This window comes from Esox lucius, chromosome 11 (assembly GCF_011004845.1).
Source record: "Esox lucius isolate fEsoLuc1 chromosome 11, fEsoLuc1.pri, whole genome shotgun sequence".
NCBI lineage: Eukaryota > Metazoa > Chordata > Actinopteri > Esociformes > Esocidae > Esox > Esox lucius.
This window is the reverse complement of record NC_047579.1, coordinates 40,647,766-40,668,276: the sequence shown is the minus strand read 5'-3', so window position 1 is coordinate 40,668,276 and position 20,511 is coordinate 40,647,766. Positions and strand designations below refer to the sequence as shown.

Here is a 20,511-nt window from a genome sequence, read left to right as displayed (position 1 = left end):
GATGCGATACGCCAGACCCAACAATGCAAATGAGCTGAAGGCCACTATCAGAGCAACCTGGGCTCTCATAACACCTGAGCAGTGCCACAGACTGATCGACTCCATGCCACGCCACATTGCTGCAGTAATTCAGGAAAAAGGAGCCCCAACTAAGTATTGAGTGCTGTACATGCTCATACTTTTCATGTTCATACTTTTCAGTTGGCCAACATTTCTAAAAAATCTTTTTTTTGTATTGGTCTTAAGTAATATTCTAATTTTTGGAGATACTGAATATTGGATTTTCATTAGTTGTCAATTATAATCATCACAATTAAAATAAATAAACATTTGAAATATATCAATCTGTGTGTAATGAATGAATGTAATATACAAGTTTCACTTTTTGAATGGGATTACTGACATAAATCAACTTTTTGATGATATTCTAATTATATGACCAGCACCTGTATGTGCAGAGTACACTGATTATTACAAATGGACCCTGACTTTGATCAGGCATTCACTAGAGTGATGTACAATATCTGTCTGATCTAAATCAGCTAAGTGAAAGGGGGCTTGATCTCATTTGGACCGTCTGAACAACACCACAACAGGTCTAGCAGTGTTCACGTTAAGCGACTGATGGTCGGCTAGGGCCTCATTGAACTCTAGCATCTTCTTGTGGCACACGTGTCCCCTTTAACTCATTGGTTTGTTAAGAGGCACACTTCATAGAAGGCATGTCCCAATTTCCCCCTCTCTGCTTGCCACAATGAGACCAATATTTTAAGCTAGTCGAGTTGGCCCCTTATCAGTAAGACAGTCCCAAGCCCACACACAATGACTCACATAATGTCCTCTCAGGTTTAGATTCCATCAACTGTTTTATTCATATTTATTCTGGTAACACATTTGCTGGTCTAGCAAGGGAATTCTAGTTGGATTCCAGAGTGGAGAGCCAACCATGACATCCCACCAGTGACGGTACACCAGCAAGTGTCTCTGGTTAGCCACAAACAGCTAAATCCAACATACAATATTTACACACGCTCACTCACACACATGCGCACACACATGCGCACACACATACACACACACTACAGCTCACACAGTCAATTCAAAAGGTGCAGATCAAATATGTGGCAACAAAATATTTAAAGTGGAAACCACAAAAATCATCCCAGTAGACTGCATTTCAAGTCCAAACAACGAGCTGTCCCTTTGACCAGACCTTGTCAGAGCAGGGGCAGAAATAGTGCGTCTTTTTCCAAACTTTAATCTGGTTCTACATACTTCGACCCTTATGCTACTGTCTTAGCCTTCAGCTAAAGTGTTAACATTTCAATTCACTTTCTTCTCAGTCCGTTTCTTCAGTGTGGCATTTCCACAAGGATGCAGAGATATCCAGTTTTAGCTGGGACTGTTCTGTCAGTCAGAACAACAGTAAGTAATCAGCTCTTCCAGTTCAGCCAATTAGAGATCTTCACAGGCCCGGTGGATGAAGTTTTCTCATCCCCTGCCCCTCCTCCACTTCATGTGGGCCAATCAAAAAGGGAGGAGGGTGGATCATCTGAAACCCCCAGCCCCAACTGCCTGGATATCGAGTCAACCTGACACCGAAAGTGCTGTCCACGTCGGCTGCGGTCCGGCATAAGGGTGTCTGAGCCAGGGCGTTCCCCCGTCACAGTCGTCAACAGTCCTCAGGCGAGCCGTCCGCGTTGTAGAAAAAAAAAAAAACCTGCAACACCAAATGATGAGGACGTTAGACGCACCGAGGAGTGTGTCCGCGCTGAAACAGTCAACGCCACATTGTTTTCACCAGAGATACACATGCAAGTCGGTTATACAGCACACTGAGCACAGCAGTTCAATTAGATTAAATATCGGACAATCCGGCTGAATCGGTGGTCGGCCGTCACTCACTTGATCCAGCGATGTTTCCGGGCGCTACGTGTGAGACTCCCGCTGGGCGGATGCTGGTTGGGCGGTGGTGGGGTCCCGCCCCGTCTCCTTGATTGACATGTACATCTCCTCCTCGGGATCATAGTAGTAGAACTTGCGCAGGTAAACTATGAGGGGCCTACGGGAAGAGAGAGGTCCGTATTAGGGATAGCAAATGTAACAGTCTCTATACACCCAGAAAGCATTGTGTGTTGTGGCGTGGCGTGGGGGGGGCGCCGTAGTGGAGCTTCAGCATCGTGCCACTGTACCCTTAGGACAAGTTCATCAGGACTCGTCAGGGCAAGAAGGGACTCTCAGACAGGTATGTCACGGAGAGTCTGGAAATGCTGACTGTGGTTTTTGTTCTCTATGTTCCAGAGAGTGAAGGTGAGGCAGACTGAGGCGACTGCCCAGGATTCAGGTGCCCTCTCCGAGGCCTGCGCTCCAGCTACGCTCACTGACCCCTTGGTCTTTGCATGTTTTTGTTTTCCCTTTTTCCCCAAGTTCGTGTTTAGATTTATAATAAACACCCAAGGGCTTTCCCAGCATCTCCGCGTCAGGCCTCTTTGTCTTCCACAACACTGGTGTACACTCCACTGGTGGCTGGTGGCAATTTAAATGGGGAGGACAGACTTATAATGATGGCTGGAATGGATAAAAGTGTCAAACTGATTTTCCATCTGCTTGACCCACTGACTTCCCTCACCAGCCCCCTCTGGTACACCCCCCCAACTACACACAATCCCTATGTCTCACGGGAGCCATTTTCTCCCTGTGTATGTGGTTACTTGGGGTTTGTGTGCATTCTTTTTAGTGTTGTGAGATGTTTCACATGTTTTGTGCACTAGAGGTCACTGTTGCTTGCACATACTACTGGGTAGCCACGAGCAATGACATAACACTGACAGGTCTGTGTTGTTTCTACCTAGTGGGCAGGTCTGTGTGTTGTGTTTCTGTTAGGCATGTCAAACCAGAACAAATAAAAACAGGTTTTGCTGTGAATAACCGAGCCTATCCCAAATTTGGAATTTTCTAAAAATATGTTGCACAGCAAACCTCATGATTTTGCAGTAGTGGTTAAGTTGAATCAATTCAGCTAAGTTGTTAAAGCACTGTCTTTGACCTTAATGAAAACTGGATTTGCAGTGGATTTTGTGTTTTACATTATTTCACAGACCATTAATGGATCCAGCACTTTTAAAGAGAATTTCCTGCAGTGCTACACATTCCATTACGTTCTTTCTGGGGTTCCACAACCTAATGTGAAATCCAATATTTAACATAAATACATAAAAATTGGTTGAGAATGTTCCGTCCTGTTTTACTAAAACATTAATGGGAAGGTCTATGTGTTGTGTTTCTACAAAACCCTGCCAGGTCTGTATGTATATTGGACACATTTTCTTTGAGTCCTGCATGTCGGCACTATGTTATGCACTTAATTTAATTCCTTTTTTGTAGATGGCAGAGTTGCTTTTCATTCTTTTTCTATATAGTTTGCTTTTGGTTTTTAAGTTCCGCCTGTGTGTATTTGGTTTCACCGTTTTAGAAGTTCAGTGTATTGACCGGAGTATGACTCTACATACAGTCAGGTCCATAAGAATTTGGACAGTGACAAAGTTATTATTTGAGCTGTCTACTACAGCATATTGGAGATTCAATTAAATAATGAACATGAGTTCAACGTGCAGACATTCAGCTTTCATTTGAGGGTATTTACATCCAAATAGCAAGAACAGTGTAGGAATTACAGCACTTTTTAGGTGTGGGCAGTGGGAGCTCATGGATGTGGTCTAAGGTTCTACGTACGTGGGCAGTGGGAGCTCCCGGATGTGGTCTACGGTTCTACGTACGTGGGCAGTGGGAGCTCCCGGATGTGGTCTACGGTTCTACGTACGTGGGCAGTGGGAGCTCCCGGATGTGGTCTACGGTTCTACGTACGTGGGCAGTGGGAGCTCCCGGATGTGGTCTACGGTTCTACGTACGTGGGCAGTGGGAGCTCGCGGATGTGGTCTACGGTTCTACGTACGTGGGCAGTGGGAGCTCGCGGATGTGGTCTACGGTTCTACGTACGTGGGCAGTGGGAGCTCCCGAATGTGGTCTACGGTTCTACGTACGTGGGCAGTGGGAGCTCCCGGATGTGGTCTACGGTTCTACGTACGTGGGCAGTGGGAGCTCCCGGATGTGGTCTACGGTTCTACGTACGTGGGCAGTGGGAGCTCCCGGATGTGGTCTACGGTTCTACGTACGTGGGCAGTGGGAGCTCCCGGATGTGGTCTACGGTTCTACGTACGTGGGCAGTGGGATCTCCCGGATGTGGTCTACGGTTCTACGTACGTGGGCAGTGGGATCTCCCGGATGTGGTCTACGGTTCTACGTACGTGGGCAGTGGGAGCTCCTGGATGTGGTCTACGGTTCTACGTACGTGGGCAGTGGGAGCTCCTGGATGTGGTCTACGGTTCTACATATGTGGGCAGTGGGAGCTCCTGGATGTGGTCTACGGCTCTACATATGTGGGCAGTGGGATCTCCTGGATGTGGTTTACGGTTCTACGTACGTGGGCAGTGGGAGCTCCTGGATGTGGTCTACGGTTCTACGTACGTGGGCAGTGGGAGCTCCTGGATGTGGTCTACGGTTCTACGTACGTGGGCAGTGGGAGCTCCTGGATGTGGTCTACGGTTCTACATACATGGGCAGTGGGAGCTCCTGGATGTGGTCTACGGTTCTACATACATGGGCAGTGGGAGCTCCTGGATGTGGTCTACGGTTCTACGTACGTGGGCAGTGGGAGCTCCTGGATGTGGTCTACGGTTCTACATACATGGGCAGTGGGAGCTCCTGGATGTGGTCTACGGTTCTACATACATGGGCAGTGGGAGCTCCTGGATGTGGTCTACGGTTCTACGTACGTGGGCAGTGGGAGCTCCTGGATGTGGTCTATGCGGACCAGCTGGCGGATGCAGAAGCGACAGAGGTGCTGCAGTGATTTGACGCTGCTGAAGCGGGACACTGGATACAGCAGCTGAACAGGGGTCGGGGGCAGGCCTGGGACAGAAAGGTATTAACTGGCAAGGTGAGTCAAAAAAGCTGTTTGAAGTACTACACTGGTAATGATCCATATTCTATGCTGGGAAATTATGGGAAATTCATTCTGTAAAAAAAACATTTTAGTGTAATAAGTAATATTTTTATGTCAAAAAAACTTCTTTCATCCCTGAGTATTCTCACTACTTTTATCTCAGCCTTAAGGAACTTTATGGGGGTCTTCCATGGCTTCCTGTTAACATGGGATGTAAACAACATGAACAATTAGGTCACACATATAGAATTCATTTGTGAAATCACCCTAACATCCATTCTAATGTGTTCTGCAATCTCCAGAGAATTACAGAGGGCCACGGTCTTAACAAGGGGAAGAGGCACACAGTGACGGGCAGATTCTTACCTGGGACCCGCGAGCGCAGGAAGTAGAGGAATTTGCCATTCTTAGAGTGCATGATGGCGCGCTCGATGAACTCCACCACGGAATGACAGCGGTCCTCAAACTTGGGGTGACACCACAGGCTGAAGGTCCCTGGAAACAAAGAAGGATAGAATGGGGTGACACCACAGGCTGAAGGTCCCTGGAAACAAAGAAGGATAGAATGGAGTGACACCACAGGCTGAAGGTCCCTGGAAACAAAGAAGGATAGAATGGGGTGACACCACAGGCTGAAGGTCCCTGGAAACAAAGAATAGAATGGGGTGACAAAGGGTACATGGGCTGGCATCTTCACTAAAATGCGATGCGTGACCGTGAGTGTACATCCAACACACTGTAGTGCGTGCGTGTGTGTGTCGCGCTCACCTCTGTAGTGCTCCATGCGTGCGTGTGTGTGCGTGTGTTTCTCACTCACCTCTGTAGTGCTCCATGCGTGCGTGTGTGTGCGTGTGTTTCTCAATCACCTCTGTAGTCCTCCATGCATGTGTGTGTGTGTGTGTGTTTCTCACTCACCTCTGTAGTGCTCCATGCGTGTGTGGTGTGTGTGTGTTTCTCAACTCTGTAGTGCTCCATGCGTGTGTGGTGTGTGTGTGTGTGTGTGTATTTCTCACTCACCTCTGTAGTGCTCCATGCGTGTGTGGTGTGTGTGTGTGTGTTTCTCACTCACCTCTGTAGTGCTCCATGGGTGTGTGGTGTGTGTGTGTGTGTGTTTCTCACTCACCTCTGTAGTGCTCCATGCGTGTGTGGTGTGTGTGTGTGTGTTTCTCACTCACCTCTGTAGTGCTCCATGCGTGTGTGGTGTGTGTTTCTCACTCACCTCTGTAGTGCTCCATGCGTGTGTGGTGTGTGTGTGTGTGTGTGTGTGTTTCTCACTCACCTCTGTAGTGCTCCATGCGTGTGTGGTGTGTGTGTGTGTGTGTGTTTCTCACTCACCTCTGTAGTGCTCCATGCGTGTGTGGTGTGTGACTCCCTGGGAGCGGAAGCTGAGGCTGAGGATGTAGCGGGGGTCGGAGCTGTCCCTCACCAGGAACGACCCGTCAGGCTTCCCCTTCAGCTTCATCTCGGCGTCCTCCCAGTTCATTGGGCCCCAGTACCAGCCACACTGGGACGACCAGGGGGAACGCGTTAAAATGAAAGCTGCGCACGGACGTGCATTTACAAGCATTTCACCTCCATCCTAGACAGTACTCAGATATCGTTCCCTAATCTATCACACCCGATTGCCCGTATTATCTGGTCGCTGAGATTAACCAGAAAACCTACGGGAGGGTTGTTCTCCACCGACTTCCTGAACACTAAGGATTAGAAAGACATGCTGACACGTGTGTTAAAGGCTTAGATCACACTGTTGTCAACTGAACACCAGGTAAAACCTAAGTAGGACTTCATTTTGAAATCCAACCTTTTGGATATGGAGAGATGCGGGCGGATTCAACGTTTGGTGCTCACAGAGCAATAAGGGTTAACCGCCTTGCTCAAGGACAGAACGCACTCTTTTACCTTTGCGGCTTGAGGATTTTGACCCGGCAGCCTTCGTGTTATTGCATCCAGCTGCTGGGCTACGGTCAGTGTGCCTAGTGCATCTACCTTTTCCAGTTCTCGGAGGCTAGTGGCAAAATTGCTGGCATCAGGGCGGGTCAGTGGGCACAGCAGGGGGCGCTGGTCCACCCTGGACGGGTTCTGGACGTCGCTGGGCAGCGGGATAGGTCGGGGAAGACCCCGCAGGAATGTGTCTGAAACAGAAATATAAGCACTCGGACCCAGGACTCATTCACTGTTACTGACTCACTCTCACTAGCTCTCATTCCACTCTCATTCCACTCTCACTAGCTAACGGACTCTGTCAATCCCACTGCCTGAATCTCTCCCACTGAGGTTGAGAAGGTCACAAAACATGTGACCTAACTAAAAGGTTGAACCTAGATACAGGGTAAACTAAAACATTGTGTACAGTGACATGTCTGTGTCCAATTTAACTAATATGTCTGTGTCATAAATGTATTGGAGTAGCATAATACCCCCACTGTCCATCTTAGGCTCTGTTTGGGTCTCTGACAATCTCACCAGGCCGTCCGGTTAATAATCACCATATCATTCAGCCAGGCATGTTTTGTTATCATGCTAATTGACCAGGCTTAACAGGACACAGTGATATATATTGGGTGCACAATGTGATATCTACGATTAAGCCAGGATTTAGCCATTTTCCAGAATGGACCTTCTTTTCTCAAGCTATAATGATTATTATTTGGCTCAATATTAATTTGGTTCTTCATTAAGTGTTCCTAGGTTATGTCTATTCGCCTGCATTCACACCACAGTGCCACCGTCTTTGTTCAAGCCAACCCTATTAAACCACAGAAAATGGCCCAATAAACCTATGGGGCTTATTTGCGGGGGAGGGTGAAGTGTTCCAAACATTTTCAGATGGAAGTGGATTTAGCACAGAGTAAAGGCATCCAGCATCACCAACATGTCAGGTCTGTCTTCTATCTAAATACAGTGGAATAGGAAAATGCATCAGGACCATCATTCTGAGCAGCGGAGGAAGTCACCTATGTGCAAAAATATGCAAATAGCCATACAGGAAACCATGTTAGGGCAGATATTGACATTAAAGCAAAATGAACCCCAGAGGACGGTAGCTCAAATATCTCTTTGCGAAACACAAGTGTGTAGAAACAATACCGACCACTATTACCGCATACTACATAATGTGAATATGCAAGTGGGGTCATTCTGAAGTCAACCTCTGCGACATACCAGTCTGCATTGCCTAGGTCTAATGTGCCCATTAGCGAGTCGTGTCGGCTCTCCTCACCTGGGTTGTTTGTCATCGAAACACAAGACCGTACCGCTGTCAACCCAAGGCAACCCATTCCAACCCGGTCTCATAGGCAACCGAAATCCCATCCGGTACGTTGCGGTAAACTAGGTGTGGCCCTTTTAAACACATCCTCTGGCTCTCGCTCCACCGGTCACTGTCTGGCGCACCCCGCACACCCACCTGGCCCCATAACCCCCCCACCACTGACCCGGCCGTGCTCTTACCATTGAGGCTGAGGCTATGCTGGATGAAGGCATGGGAGGGAGGGGCAGCCCGCAGGGGCAGCGACTGCATGGAGGCCCCGGGGCCACTCTCCAGGAAAGGCCCAGGCTGCTGCGGCCCGGCAAAGTCATCTGGAACAGAGCACAGCAGCCAGCCACCCAGCTGAACTTCACCAAGAGCTTCACCAAAGTCCCTGTGGATGTCCTGTGCTGACACCACGGCGGCTGGATGTCACACTCTGAGATAAACGTATGACGGCGGGAGGACAGTACACAGGGTGGACATTTTGCCTAAAGAACCACCCAGAATGGATTTTTTATTTCAAACTGGACAGAGATGCTACGATCAAGCAACGCAGCGACAACGACGACAACAGGCAAAGCGTTTGGAGGAAGCACAGACAGGTGACGGCGCAAGGAAGGTGCAGAGTAACTACCTTCCCAAACAAGCCATCCCTCTAATCAACAGCCTCTATACACGTTTGGTTGAAATCCACATTTAAAAACCTCCGGTGAAGTCTCATTCAGGCGCTCAGCCATCCTCAAGGTTTGCCTTCAAAGAGCTCCAGTTAATCCATCAACGGTAACAGTGCGATTGGCACCTGGACGTTGGTCGCCAAGTTCACAAGTTACTGTTGATGTGTTCAGGAAGTGTGGGCGGATGCCCTAACAGATTCAGTCTGTCGGCTGCTGCAACAGTTACGAAACCATCACAGGGGTTATTCTTTTTTCTTTTTTTTTTTACAGATGAACACTGTTTGTGACACTTCGTGCTCTTTAACACAAAGACTGTTGCCCACTAGATCCACAATGACCTTTATGGGTCAGTGCCATAAGAGGCGACAGCTACCTCAGCGATCAGAGTGCCCCTCCAGGAAGTGGTTTGTCTGACGCTCATTCGACAAGCCAGAGGGAAGGGGAACACAGGCGCTTTCCTAATATAACCTGGCCTTAAAACCAGGAATCAACAGTTTCGCCACTGTTTCTGTAAAATGCTGAGAGACAAGTATTGACAAGTGCAACTAAGTAACGAGTAAGTAGTGAGTACCCTGGAATTCACAGACTGAGCTATGGATGCAGGGACTGACCATTTATTATGTTTAGGCAAATGTATAGTCTGAACCATGTTAATGTTCACGTTTACTTTGTTTACAGACATCTCAGTAAAGTAAGCAGATATTTTGGATTGTGATTGGGCACGACAGTCAACTAAAGTACCCCTTAGTGCCTCTCTGAGTTGTTCAAGAATCAATGGAGAACTATCGTTTATCTGTAGGTCCAAAGGATTTATGTAGGACACAAGTAGGACACAAGTGAAACCACAGAAGGCCAGTTATTCATTGCTTGGTTATAAACCAAATGGGATGAAAGCAAGGTTTTCCCCTTTTCATTTCCATCCATTAATTAATGTTTCAGTGTTGGCTGAATTACATAGATTCCCATTCAGTTTCTGAGATTGGTTGAATCATTAATAATGACTGGTGCTGTTAAGAATAGAGAAACAGATCATGTTACTTTAAACTCTTCCTGACCACCTTAACAGACCATGTTACTGTAAACCTCTACAGACTCCCTTAACAGACCATGTTAGTGTCAACTTCTAATGACCACCTTAAAAGACCATGTTAGTGTAAACTTCTACTAACCACTTTAACAGACCATGTTACTGTAAACCTCTACAGACCACCTTAACAAACCATGTTACTGTAAACTTCTACAAACAACCTTAACAGACCATGTGAGTGTAAACTTCTACTGACCACCTTAACAAACCATGTTACTGTAAACCTCTACAGACCACCTCCACAGACCATGCGAGTGTAAATTTCTACTGAACACCTTCCATCAGTTTTATATCAATATATACATACATACACACAGACATACATTCATTTATATGCACATGACTAGTCAAACGTTTGGATACACCTACTTATTCAAGTGTATTTCTTTATTTTTAGTATTTTCCACATTATAGAATGTTTGAGAGAATGTAAAGAGTGTGCAAAGCAATAATCAAGGAAAAGGGTGGCTAATTTGAATAATCTACAATGTCTTTTGTTTTGTTTAACACTTTGTTACCACATGTTTCCATATGTGTTATTTCTTAGTTTTGACGCCTTTGTTACTTTCTTACTTTGTGTAAAATATAAAAAATAAAGAAATACCCATGAATGAGTAGTTCTGTCCAAACCTTTGACTGGAACCGTGCTGTGCGTACATGTATACTGTACAATGAAAGTATATTGAAACATGTCTGGCCATTGCACCAATGATTAGGAACATTTGAAAGGAATGACAAAGAGGGCAAAAATGGAAAGAAGCAACAGAGCTTAGAGAAGAGCATCATGTGAAACCAAACCACCAAGGACAGATACGGAAAACAGAGAGGAAAGAAAGAAAAGTACCCAGCAGACTAAGACTTCGTCTGGGTGGAGGTGGAGGGGTTGGGGGGTGCAGAGAGTTCCCCCCTCTACGAGAAATATCCACATCTACCAGGGACACAGTCTCACCTGGAGGAAGAGACCCAGGGAGAGAAAATTAGACAAATGACACAAAGAAACAAAGGGGAAGGAAAAAGGGGAAGGAGAAAGACAAGAAACAAAGAGAGAGAGAGAGAGAGAGAGAGAGAGAGAGAGAGAGAGAGAGAGAGAGAGAAAGAAAGACAGAAACAAAAAGAATGAGAGACAAAGAGAGAAAAAGAGAGATGGTTTTGAATAAAAGACTAAATAGGTTTCATATTTAACAACAACACCACACCAACAAACCTACTGTACACGTTGACATACAAATGAATATACACTTACACACAGACAACCATATCAATATACGCCTATACACGGACATACAAATGAATATACACTTACACACAAAAATGTACATCAATATACGCCTACACACTGACAACCATATCAATATACGCCTACACACTGACAACCATATCAATATACGCCTACACACAAACATACACATCAATATACACCTACACACAGACATATTAATCAGTATAAAACCTACACACTGACAACCATATCAATATACGCCTATATACGGACATACCCATCAATATACACATACACACAGACACATAAGTCAATATAAACCTACCCAGTGACATACACATCAATATAACCAACACACTGACATACATATCAATATACGCCTATACACACTGACATACACATCAATATACACCTATACTGTACATGGGCATACACATCTTCATACATATTGACATAAACCAACACATCTACATATCCATCAACACAGAAATACACAGAAACACACTTACCGGTGAAGGCGGGACCAAAGGCCACTGGAGAGAAGGCACTTTGTGGCCTGGAGAGCTGGAGTTTACTGCTTCAGAGAGGGGAAAACATAAAAGAAGCCTGAATGCAGCCCAAATCAGTGACATAATTCAATCTCACATTCATTTCACCCACTTCTGTCCACCTCATGTCAACTGGCCCAGGAGAAACCAGTGGTCTATTTCCGAAGGTTACGTCGGCCATGACTCAACAGCAAGAGCTGAGCTCGGTCTCCTCCAGCCTCGTCTGGGATTTATAGTGAGTCAGACAATGCCCTCCCGGCAAGTGGACATCCCCAAACCGGACCTAGAGGGAAGTCAAGCTGGCCAGGTCAAGTCAGAAGCCTGCCGTGCAGGTTGTTCACAAGGTCCAGTCGTAGTGTCGTAGTCTGTGGTAGTCAACTGGGACCGTATGACATTACACCCCAGGCATCTTTGTCAACGTTTCAACGTCGGTTTAAGGAAAACCGCCCTGGACTTGACGGTAAACGTCAACGCCACGTCATTAAACTGACATGAGTAGGACAGGGTCCTCTGGTCACACAGACCACAGATGACTGGGGGTTTTCTCTGCAGTGATGCACTGTCTGGAGAACTCAGGGCAGCTTCCTCTTCTGCACAACAGAATGCAATGCCAACACAGGCAATCACATTTGTGTTTGTTTTTAGGGCGGTGTGGGGGGGGGGGGGGGGTAAGGACGGCCTGGCATACTGATACCTGTACCATGCTGGCTGAATGGGCCCTTGCCAGTACCCTTTACCCTGTGCAGCAGGGGGGTTTTGCGGTCTAAATGACTAAAATGTCAATGTAAATGTTGGCGTTGCTGGGAAATACCCAGTATGCGTTTGAAGCAAAGCCTCATGGACTGAACAGCAGCAGACCAACCCCAATAAACTCCCCTCAGGCCTGGTGGTTCTGGAAAGTTCCTGTAAATTACAATTCTAACAGGAAAGTCTGACTAGACGTACTGCGCAGTGTTTAAACATGCATGGGCAGAATTCATTACAACACCATAGTGTGCGTATTCACATTGAAGTTAATGCCATGTTTTTGCGTTGATTTCAATTAAAAGTACTAAATCCACTACAAGTTGGTTAGGCTAAAACTATGTCAAGTACAGGAAACCAGATTGCGGTAGTGGCAATTAGCAAACCGAATGGGCACAATAAGACCGTGCTTGATTTCTGCCAACCCTGTGGCCTATTTGCTAATATGCGCTATCCTCAGACCTAATCAAGCCACGGTCCCATGGACACAAACAAAGCCCTCTAACAGCAGAAGCATCCATGTCCTGCGCATTGGAATAGGCACGGGTGTTGTAAACCCATAAGACACCCTAGAGCATCGCATACAGTATCTCACAAAAGTGAGTACACCCCTCACATTTTTGTAAATTTTTGAGTATATCTTTTCATGTGACAACACTGAAGAAATGACACTTTGCTACAATGTAAAGTAGTGAGTGTACAGCTTGTATAACAGTGTAAATTTGCTTTCCCCTCAAAATAACTCAGCCATTAATTCTTAAACTGCTGGCAACAAAAGGGAGTACACCCCTAAGTGAAAATGTCAGAATTGGGCCCAATTAGCCATTTTCCCTCCCCGGTGTCATGTGACTGGATAGTGTTACAAGGTCTCAGTGGTGAATGGGGAGCAAGTGTGTAAAATTTGGTGTTATCGCTCTCACACTCCCTCATACTGGTCACTGGAAGTTCAATATGGCACCTCATGGCAAAGAACTCTCTGAGGATCTGAAAATAAGAATTGTTGCTCTACATAAAGATGGCCTAAGCTATAAAAAGATTGCCAAGACCCTGAAACTGAGCTGCAGCACAGTGGCCAAGACCATACAATGGTTTAAAAGGACAGGTTCCACTCAGAACAGGCCTCGCCATGGTGACCAAACAAGTTGAGTGCACATGCTCAGCGTCATATCCAGAGGTTGCTTTGGGAAATACATGTATGAGTGCTGCCAGCATTGCTGCAGAGGTTGAAGGGGTGGGGGGTCAGCCTGTCAGTGCTCAGACCATACGCCACACACTGCATCAAATTGGTCTGCATGGCTGTCGTCCCAGAAGGAAGCCTCTTCTAAAGATGATGCACAAGAAAGCCTGCAAACAGTTTGCTGAAGACAAGCAGACTAAGGACATGGATTACTGAAACAATTTCCTGTGGTCTGATGAGACCAAGATAAACGTATTTGGTTCAGATGGTGTCAAGCGTGTGTGGCGGCAACCAGGTGAGAAGTACAAAGACAAGTGTGTCTTGCCTACCATCAAGCATGGTGGTGGGAGTGTCATGGTCTGAGGCTGCATGAGTGCTGCCTGGCACTGGGGAGCAACAGTTAATTGAGGGAACCATGAATGCCAAAATGTACTGTGACATAATAAAGCAGAGCATGATCCCCTCCCTTAGGAGACTGGGCCACAGGGCAGTATTCCAACATAATAACGACCCGAAACACACCTCCAAGACGACCACTGCCTTGCTAAAGAAGCTGAGGGTAAAGGTGATGGACTGGTCAAGCATGTCTCCGGACCTAAACCCTATTGAGCATCTGTGGGACATCGTCAAACAGAAGGTGGAGGAGCACAAGGTCTCTAACATCCACCAGCTCCATTATGTCGTCATGGAGGAATGGAAGAGTACTCCACTGGCAACCTGTGAAGGTCTGGTGAATTCCATACCCAAGAGGGTTAAGGCAGTACTGGAAAATGATGGTGGCCACACAAAATATTGACATGTTGGGCCCAATTTGGAAATTTTCACTTAGGGGTGTGCTCACTTTTGTTGCCAGCGGTTTAGACATTAATGCCTGTGTGTTGTGTTATTTTGAGGGGACAGCAAATTTACACTGTTATACAAGCTGTACACTGTCATTTTTCAGTGTTGTCACATGAACAGATACAATCAAATATTTACCAAAATGTGAGGGGGGTACTCACTTTTGTGAGATACTGTAGGTGGTGGGGCAGCCTTAGCCTGTCTTACTGTTCTGCTTGAGCGTCAGCCATGTTGTCTCTTATTGGTGCCTGTCATGATGCCAGACTCTTTTGGCACCATCTTGACAGTGGTACAAAAGATGGCCAAAGCATATACTGGATTCTCCAGCGAAGGACAAGGTTCCCAGATGGGCCCAAAAATATACATTTTGGAGGGGAAAAGGAAAGCACTACATTTCGGATGCCCGAAATATCTCCTACAGAACAGAAAATCTCTGGTCTGATCATTAGTTACAGAACTGTATGTCTCCGGTCTGATTGTCAGCTACAAAGCAGAATATCTCCAGTCTGATCAGTAACTACAGCAGGATGTCTCCGGTCTCAGCAATAACTAAAGAGCAGGATTTCAAGGTTACATAAAAGCAGTGCCTACAGGTAACATACGCAAAATAAACAGCTGACATTTGCCCTGTATGGCACTATAGTCATAATAAAAGTCGGCCATGAACATCCTAACTACGCGTTTCCAAATAATTAAGGGAACATTTAAATCACTCATCAACCATCACTGACCGGCAGTCAAACCGACCAGTCGTGGTGGATGATGTTGCAAGCAGCATAACGTTCACCACGGCGTTTCTAGACTATTTCACGTCTGTCACATGCTCCGTGTGAACCTGCTCTCATCTGTGAAGAGACTGGGGCGCCAATGGCGGATCTGCCAATTCTGGTGTTCTGTGGCGAATACAAATCGAGTGTTGCACGGTGCTGGACTGTGAGCACAGGTCCCACTAGAGGACATTGGGCCCTCATGCCACGATCATGGAGTCTAATTCTGACAGTCGGGTCAGAAACATGCACACCAGTAGCCCGCTGAAGGTAATGTTGTTGGGCTCTGGCACTGCTCCTCTTGTTCCTCCTCACACAAAGGAGCAGATACCGATCCTGCTGCTGGGTTGATGCCCTTCCAGCTCTCCTTGTATAATGGCCCGTCTCCTGGTATCTCCTCCATGCTCTTGAGAGTGTACTGGGAGACACAGCAAACCTTGCGACAGCACGTATGGATGTGCCATCCTGGAGGAGCTGGACTACTTGTGCAACCTGAATGGGCTGCAGGTACCGCCTCATGCTACCAGTATTGACAAAGACACTAGCAAAATGCAAAACTAGTGAAGAATCAGTCAGTAAGGAGAAGGAGAGAGCAACTGTCTGTGGTCACCACCTGCAAAACCATTCCCTTTTTGGGGGTTGTCTTGTCGCTCCAGTGCATCTGTTGTCACTTTCATATGCACCAAAACAGGTGACGCTGATTCACAATCGTTTATGCTTCCTAACTGGCCAGATTGATGTCCCTGAAGTTACATTTACTTGGTGCTATACTGTGATGATCACGTGTTCCCTTAATGTTCTTGAGCAGTGTATAATAATACCTAAAATACCTAAAATAATCACCAGGGCTGTTCACACGAGTTAGGGCTAACGCAGTTCTAGACGTGTTCCACTATTGGCTTTAATTACAGTCTAACGATAGTTTACTAGACAAATACTGGCTGAGACTGCAGGAGTCCCCCCAGCCTGTCCCCCTCCCCTCAGCCTGTCTCCTTCTCTCCCCTCAGCCTGTCCCCCTCCCCTCAGCCTGTCTCCTTCTCTCCCCTCAGCCTGTCTCCTTCTCTCCCCTCAGCCTGTCCCCTTCTCTCCCCTCAGCCTGTCCCCCTCCTCTAAGCCTGTCCCCCTCCTCTAAGCCTGTCCCCCTCCCCTCAGCCTGTCCCCCTCCCCTCAGCCTGTCCCCCTCCTCTAAGCCTGTCCCCCTCCTCTAAGCCTGTCCCCCTCCCCTCAGCCTGTCCCCCTCCCCTCAGCCTGTCCCCCTCCTCTAAGCCTGTCCCCCTCCTCTAAGCCTGTCCCCCTCCTCTAAGCCTGTCCCCCTCCCCTCAGCCTGTCCCCCTCCCCTCAGCCTGTCTCCTTCTCTCCCCTCAGCCTGTCCCCCTCCCCTCAGCCTGTCCCCCTCCTCTAAGCCTGTCCCCCTCCTCTAAGCCTGTCCCCCTCCTCTAAGCCTGTCCCCCTCCTCTAAGCTTGTCTCCTTCTCTCCCTTCAGTCTGTCCCCCTCCCCTCACCTTATCTCCTCCTCACCCCTCAGCACATCTCTTCTTCTCCCCTTCAGCCTTGTCTCCTCATCTCAGCCTGTCTCCTTATCTCCCCTCTTCCTGTCCCATCAGCTAGACCAGCACTATGAGGCCCAGTGAGTGTCCCAAAACAATCTCCATCCCTGCCCTCCAACTTACCTCCCAGTGTCCTGGTCTGTGCTGGTGGATCCAGAGCCCCAGACGTCCACCAGACTCCCCCCAGAGGAGGTGGAGGAAGCCAACGAGGGCCTCTTGTCAAGCAGGTGACTGGCCCCACTGCTGCTCTTGGTCCGGAAAAGTTTGCTCAGACGGATCTTCAGGGAGCCTTTCCTAGACTTCCCTCTGGTCGTCTTCTCACCCCCAGCGGCCCCCTCCACTACCAAGGGTGAGGCGGCTCGCAGCATCACCCCCAGCTTGGGTGTGGTGGCCCTGCTCTGAGGCTGGGACTGGGAGGTTTGACTGGGAGGTTCCTGTGACGGTGAGCTGACAGAGGCTCCTGCCGCCTGGTGTCCCGCGGCGGTGTCAGAGGTAAGGGAGGACGGCGAAGGCGCAGCAGAGCCCAGGGCATCCAGAGAGGGTTGACACACTTGGGCGTTACAGGTGCAGCCCTCCCCGGCCAGCCTGTGCACCTGCCTCATGAGCCCTGTGAGGGAACCGCTGGAGAAGGCCCGCCGGCCGTCCCGCCGCACATCCGTTTCACCCTCCTGGCCGGGGACGACACCCTTCAGCTGCTCGCCGCCGCCCATGTTCAGCTCCCCCACGTCCTCCGAACCCAGACCCTCCAGTACCAGCAGGGCGTCACTGGTCTCACTGGGGTCCTCCCCGGGGCCCATGCTGCCTGTGGCCGAGGCCAGGATGCTCTGACAGGAGCAGCGGGGAATCTCCCCTCCCTCCTTCAGGAGCAGCTCTGAAGCCTGGCCCAGCTCGCCCAGCCTTCTGGCTAGGTTCAGCACCGGGTCATCTAGATGGCAGTGGTTGGGGTCCCCGGTCAAGCACGGCTTTTTGGGGTCCATTATGCCAAAGGTGTGGGACTTATCCAGGAGTGGAGGCCAGTCCATGGTGTCGGTTACAAGACGGTGCCGATGGCAGAGACCACCTCCCTCTCCAGCTGGGTCATTGGTTTCCGCTACCACCTTGGACAGCTTAATCATGGGGTGCCACTGAATCCTTTGGTTTTGCACATCTATGTTGTTTTCAGTCATACTACTGGTCATCACTGCAGAGTTTGAGTCCTGTTTCTCAGCCTCACTTACCTGGAAGGCAGGCGGCTGCTCGAGGCCGCATTCCAAGATACCGTCGCTTGTCCTAAGAAGATTCTGAAACACCATGAGCTGAGCCCGGGAGCCTCGGCCCGCACCATGCGGGAAATCGAAGCGCTGAGCCACGGCAAAGTCGAGTGGTTGAGGCGCATCAGACGCCGATGGTCGAGTCAGCAGCAAGCCGCTGTCAAGGGCTCCTGTCCCGCTCTCGAGCTGTGAACTATAGTGCGGGGAGGAATTGCCTGGATGCGCTGGGCCTGCTGTGGGGTTGTTCGGATCAAATTCAAACCCATTGTTGATATTGTTGCCATGATGACCCAAGACAGCCTTCCCGAATCCGGAAACCACTCCACCGCCCGATATCAAATTCTCCTCGTCCAAGCGGTCATATTCAGCCGCAGAAACCAAGCGCATTAAGACAAAATCAGGAGACATATCTTGCGCGTTATTCATTATTACTCCTCAATTGGGTACAAGAGGCACCACTCACGGTCTCTGTTCTTACATAACATTAATACGAATATATAGTACGGTTGCTGACAGCCCGAAAAAGCATTCTGCATACACAACAGCCATTTAAAGTTCCATATTCCTCGTGGAAAAAAATCCGACCAATGTATAAGAAAAAACAAGAATACATCTAAGATGTTCGGTCAGTATTGCTGACGCCGATTCTTCGTAGACAACATGGATGTAATGGGTGGTTCGAGGAGCGGCTGCGCAGCGGCGACATCAATAATCTGCTTCTTCTGATAATAAAGGAGGCCCATAGGTTACACTACACTGAACGCTTCCTCATGTAGAAAGGACCCCCAGTGCCCCTTGATTCTGCTTCCCTCACAAACCACACCCGCCTCCTCGCGCTTTCACTTCCGTAAATGCTTGCCTGCTCTCTCACTTTCTCCGTCGGTCTGTGAAACAAAGCACTATATCCTATTTTAAGATGGAGACGTGAATAACATGTTGTTTAATGTGTGTTCTTTGAGACCGCGTAATATGGTTTTAAGTGGCACTGTTGTCTACAACGTTACATTGAACAGCGTCATGTACTGCAACTCCGTTCATTCCAGGTGTTATCTTTGTCTTCGATACCGTGTCTTAATTTGCGAATAAGCCATTTTAAACAATGTTGCGATATGCTACGATCGGAGCTAATGTTGCCTTGGAATTCCGAGATACTCTAGGCCAATTATTTAGCCTTCTGGTTGGTGCTGTATCTCACAGTCGATACTCTTAGCTAGCCTACGTCTATAGACACAGTGAGCTGATTTGCATTGCACCTATTTGACAGTGACGAGTCAAATTCCAGACCGAAACCGTATGGCAGATTGAAGAGAGCTAGATAGCATTATTCAAATGTTCAGCTTTCAAATTAGTTGTGTGGAAATAAAACCAACCCTTACAGTTCAGTCAACTTGCCACTAGAGGGAGGTGGAACTCGCTTAGTTAATATACTTCCATGTTTCACCCCCACCCCCAGATGACGAAATCAGGTAATAGAATTCAAAATCTTTGGTTTTGTAACATAAAACATGGCAGAAATGTCAGACGCTGCTCGGGTCCAAAGGTGCTTCCTCTGTGGGCCCTGATCACAAGCAATGGACCTACCCCACAAGTGGTTCCCCAAAGAGGAGTTGTAGAAACACTGGGGGTACATAACCTTTTCACAGTACACAGCTACTTCAAAAAAGAATCATAAGACCATAGGACCCCTTTCTCAATAGACCCCACTCAAAAGTTAGGACACACCTACTCATTCAAGAGTATTGCTTTTGTTTTACTATTTTCCACATTGTAGAAAAATAGTGGAGACATTAACTATAAAATAACACAATCATATTGAAACCAAAACAGTGTTAAATAACTCAAAATACATTTCATATTGTAGGTTCTTCTATGTAGCCACTCCTTGTCTTGCTGGCATGTTAGGAGAGCTAATTTTGAGTAAGGAGAAAAAGGATAAATTGTGGAAAAGGGTTAGGGCTAAGCTTCAGCCGGTTTTTCCCCCAATACAACCCCCAGAGGGAGCTTCATGCTTCCTCCATCTAACCCACAGGTGTCAAACCAACTCGACAGAAGGTCCCAGTGTTTGTAGGTTTTTCCTTTTAATTGGTGCCCAATTCCACCAAGTGAGGGGAGGTCCTAACTTACTAGTCATGGAATTAATCAATCAAGCACAACCTAAAAGCAAAAACCAGCTTAGACCGCCCTCCACGGAACCAGTTTTACACCAGTGATCAGACACCAGAGACGGAGAGTTCTCACGTGTATCCGCGCCATTACAGTCTGTTCCGGCACAGGCAGAGCCGCCAGGATCATCCTCCAGTTAAAGCGCTACATTCCAGTAAAATACATTTGCTGACCTCTTCAGGTGACCCAGTTAATAATCAGCCAGTTACACACAGATCTATCAGAAGGAATCAACTAATT

At 47.7% G+C, this 20,511-nt stretch overlaps 1 protein-coding gene across 13 annotated transcripts; it reads right to left on the bottom strand.

The window, feature by feature from the left end:
* Nucleotides 1–842: 842 nt before the first annotated feature.
* On the bottom strand, nt 843–19,481 carry LOC105013290 (suppressor of cytokine signaling 7). 13 transcript variants are annotated; one of them, XM_034294968.1, is made up of 10 exons: nt 16,982–19,481; nt 11,745–11,809; nt 10,861–10,965; nt 8,456–8,584; nt 6,992–7,137; nt 6,338–6,506; nt 5,369–5,644; nt 4,833–4,968; nt 1,904–2,062; nt 843–1,717 (listed from the first exon to the last, which is right to left on the bottom strand). In XM_034294968.1, exons 1-9 carry the CDS (start codon nt 18,532–18,534, stop codon nt 1,930–1,932), a joined length of 2,712 nt encoding a protein of 903 aa, XP_034150859.1. In that variant the 5' UTR covers nt 18,535–19,481; the 3' UTR covers nt 843–1,717; nt 1,904–1,929. The 13 variants fall into 13 exon arrangements, with proteins under 13 accessions (XP_034150859.1, XP_034150857.1, XP_034150858.1 ...); XM_034294966.1 differs by having other exon boundaries at nt 11,745–11,812; nt 16,982–19,480; XM_034294967.1 differs by having other exon boundaries at nt 843–1,720; nt 1,906–2,062; nt 11,745–11,812; nt 16,982–19,480.
* Between the last annotated feature and the right edge of the window lie 1,030 nt (nt 19,482–20,511).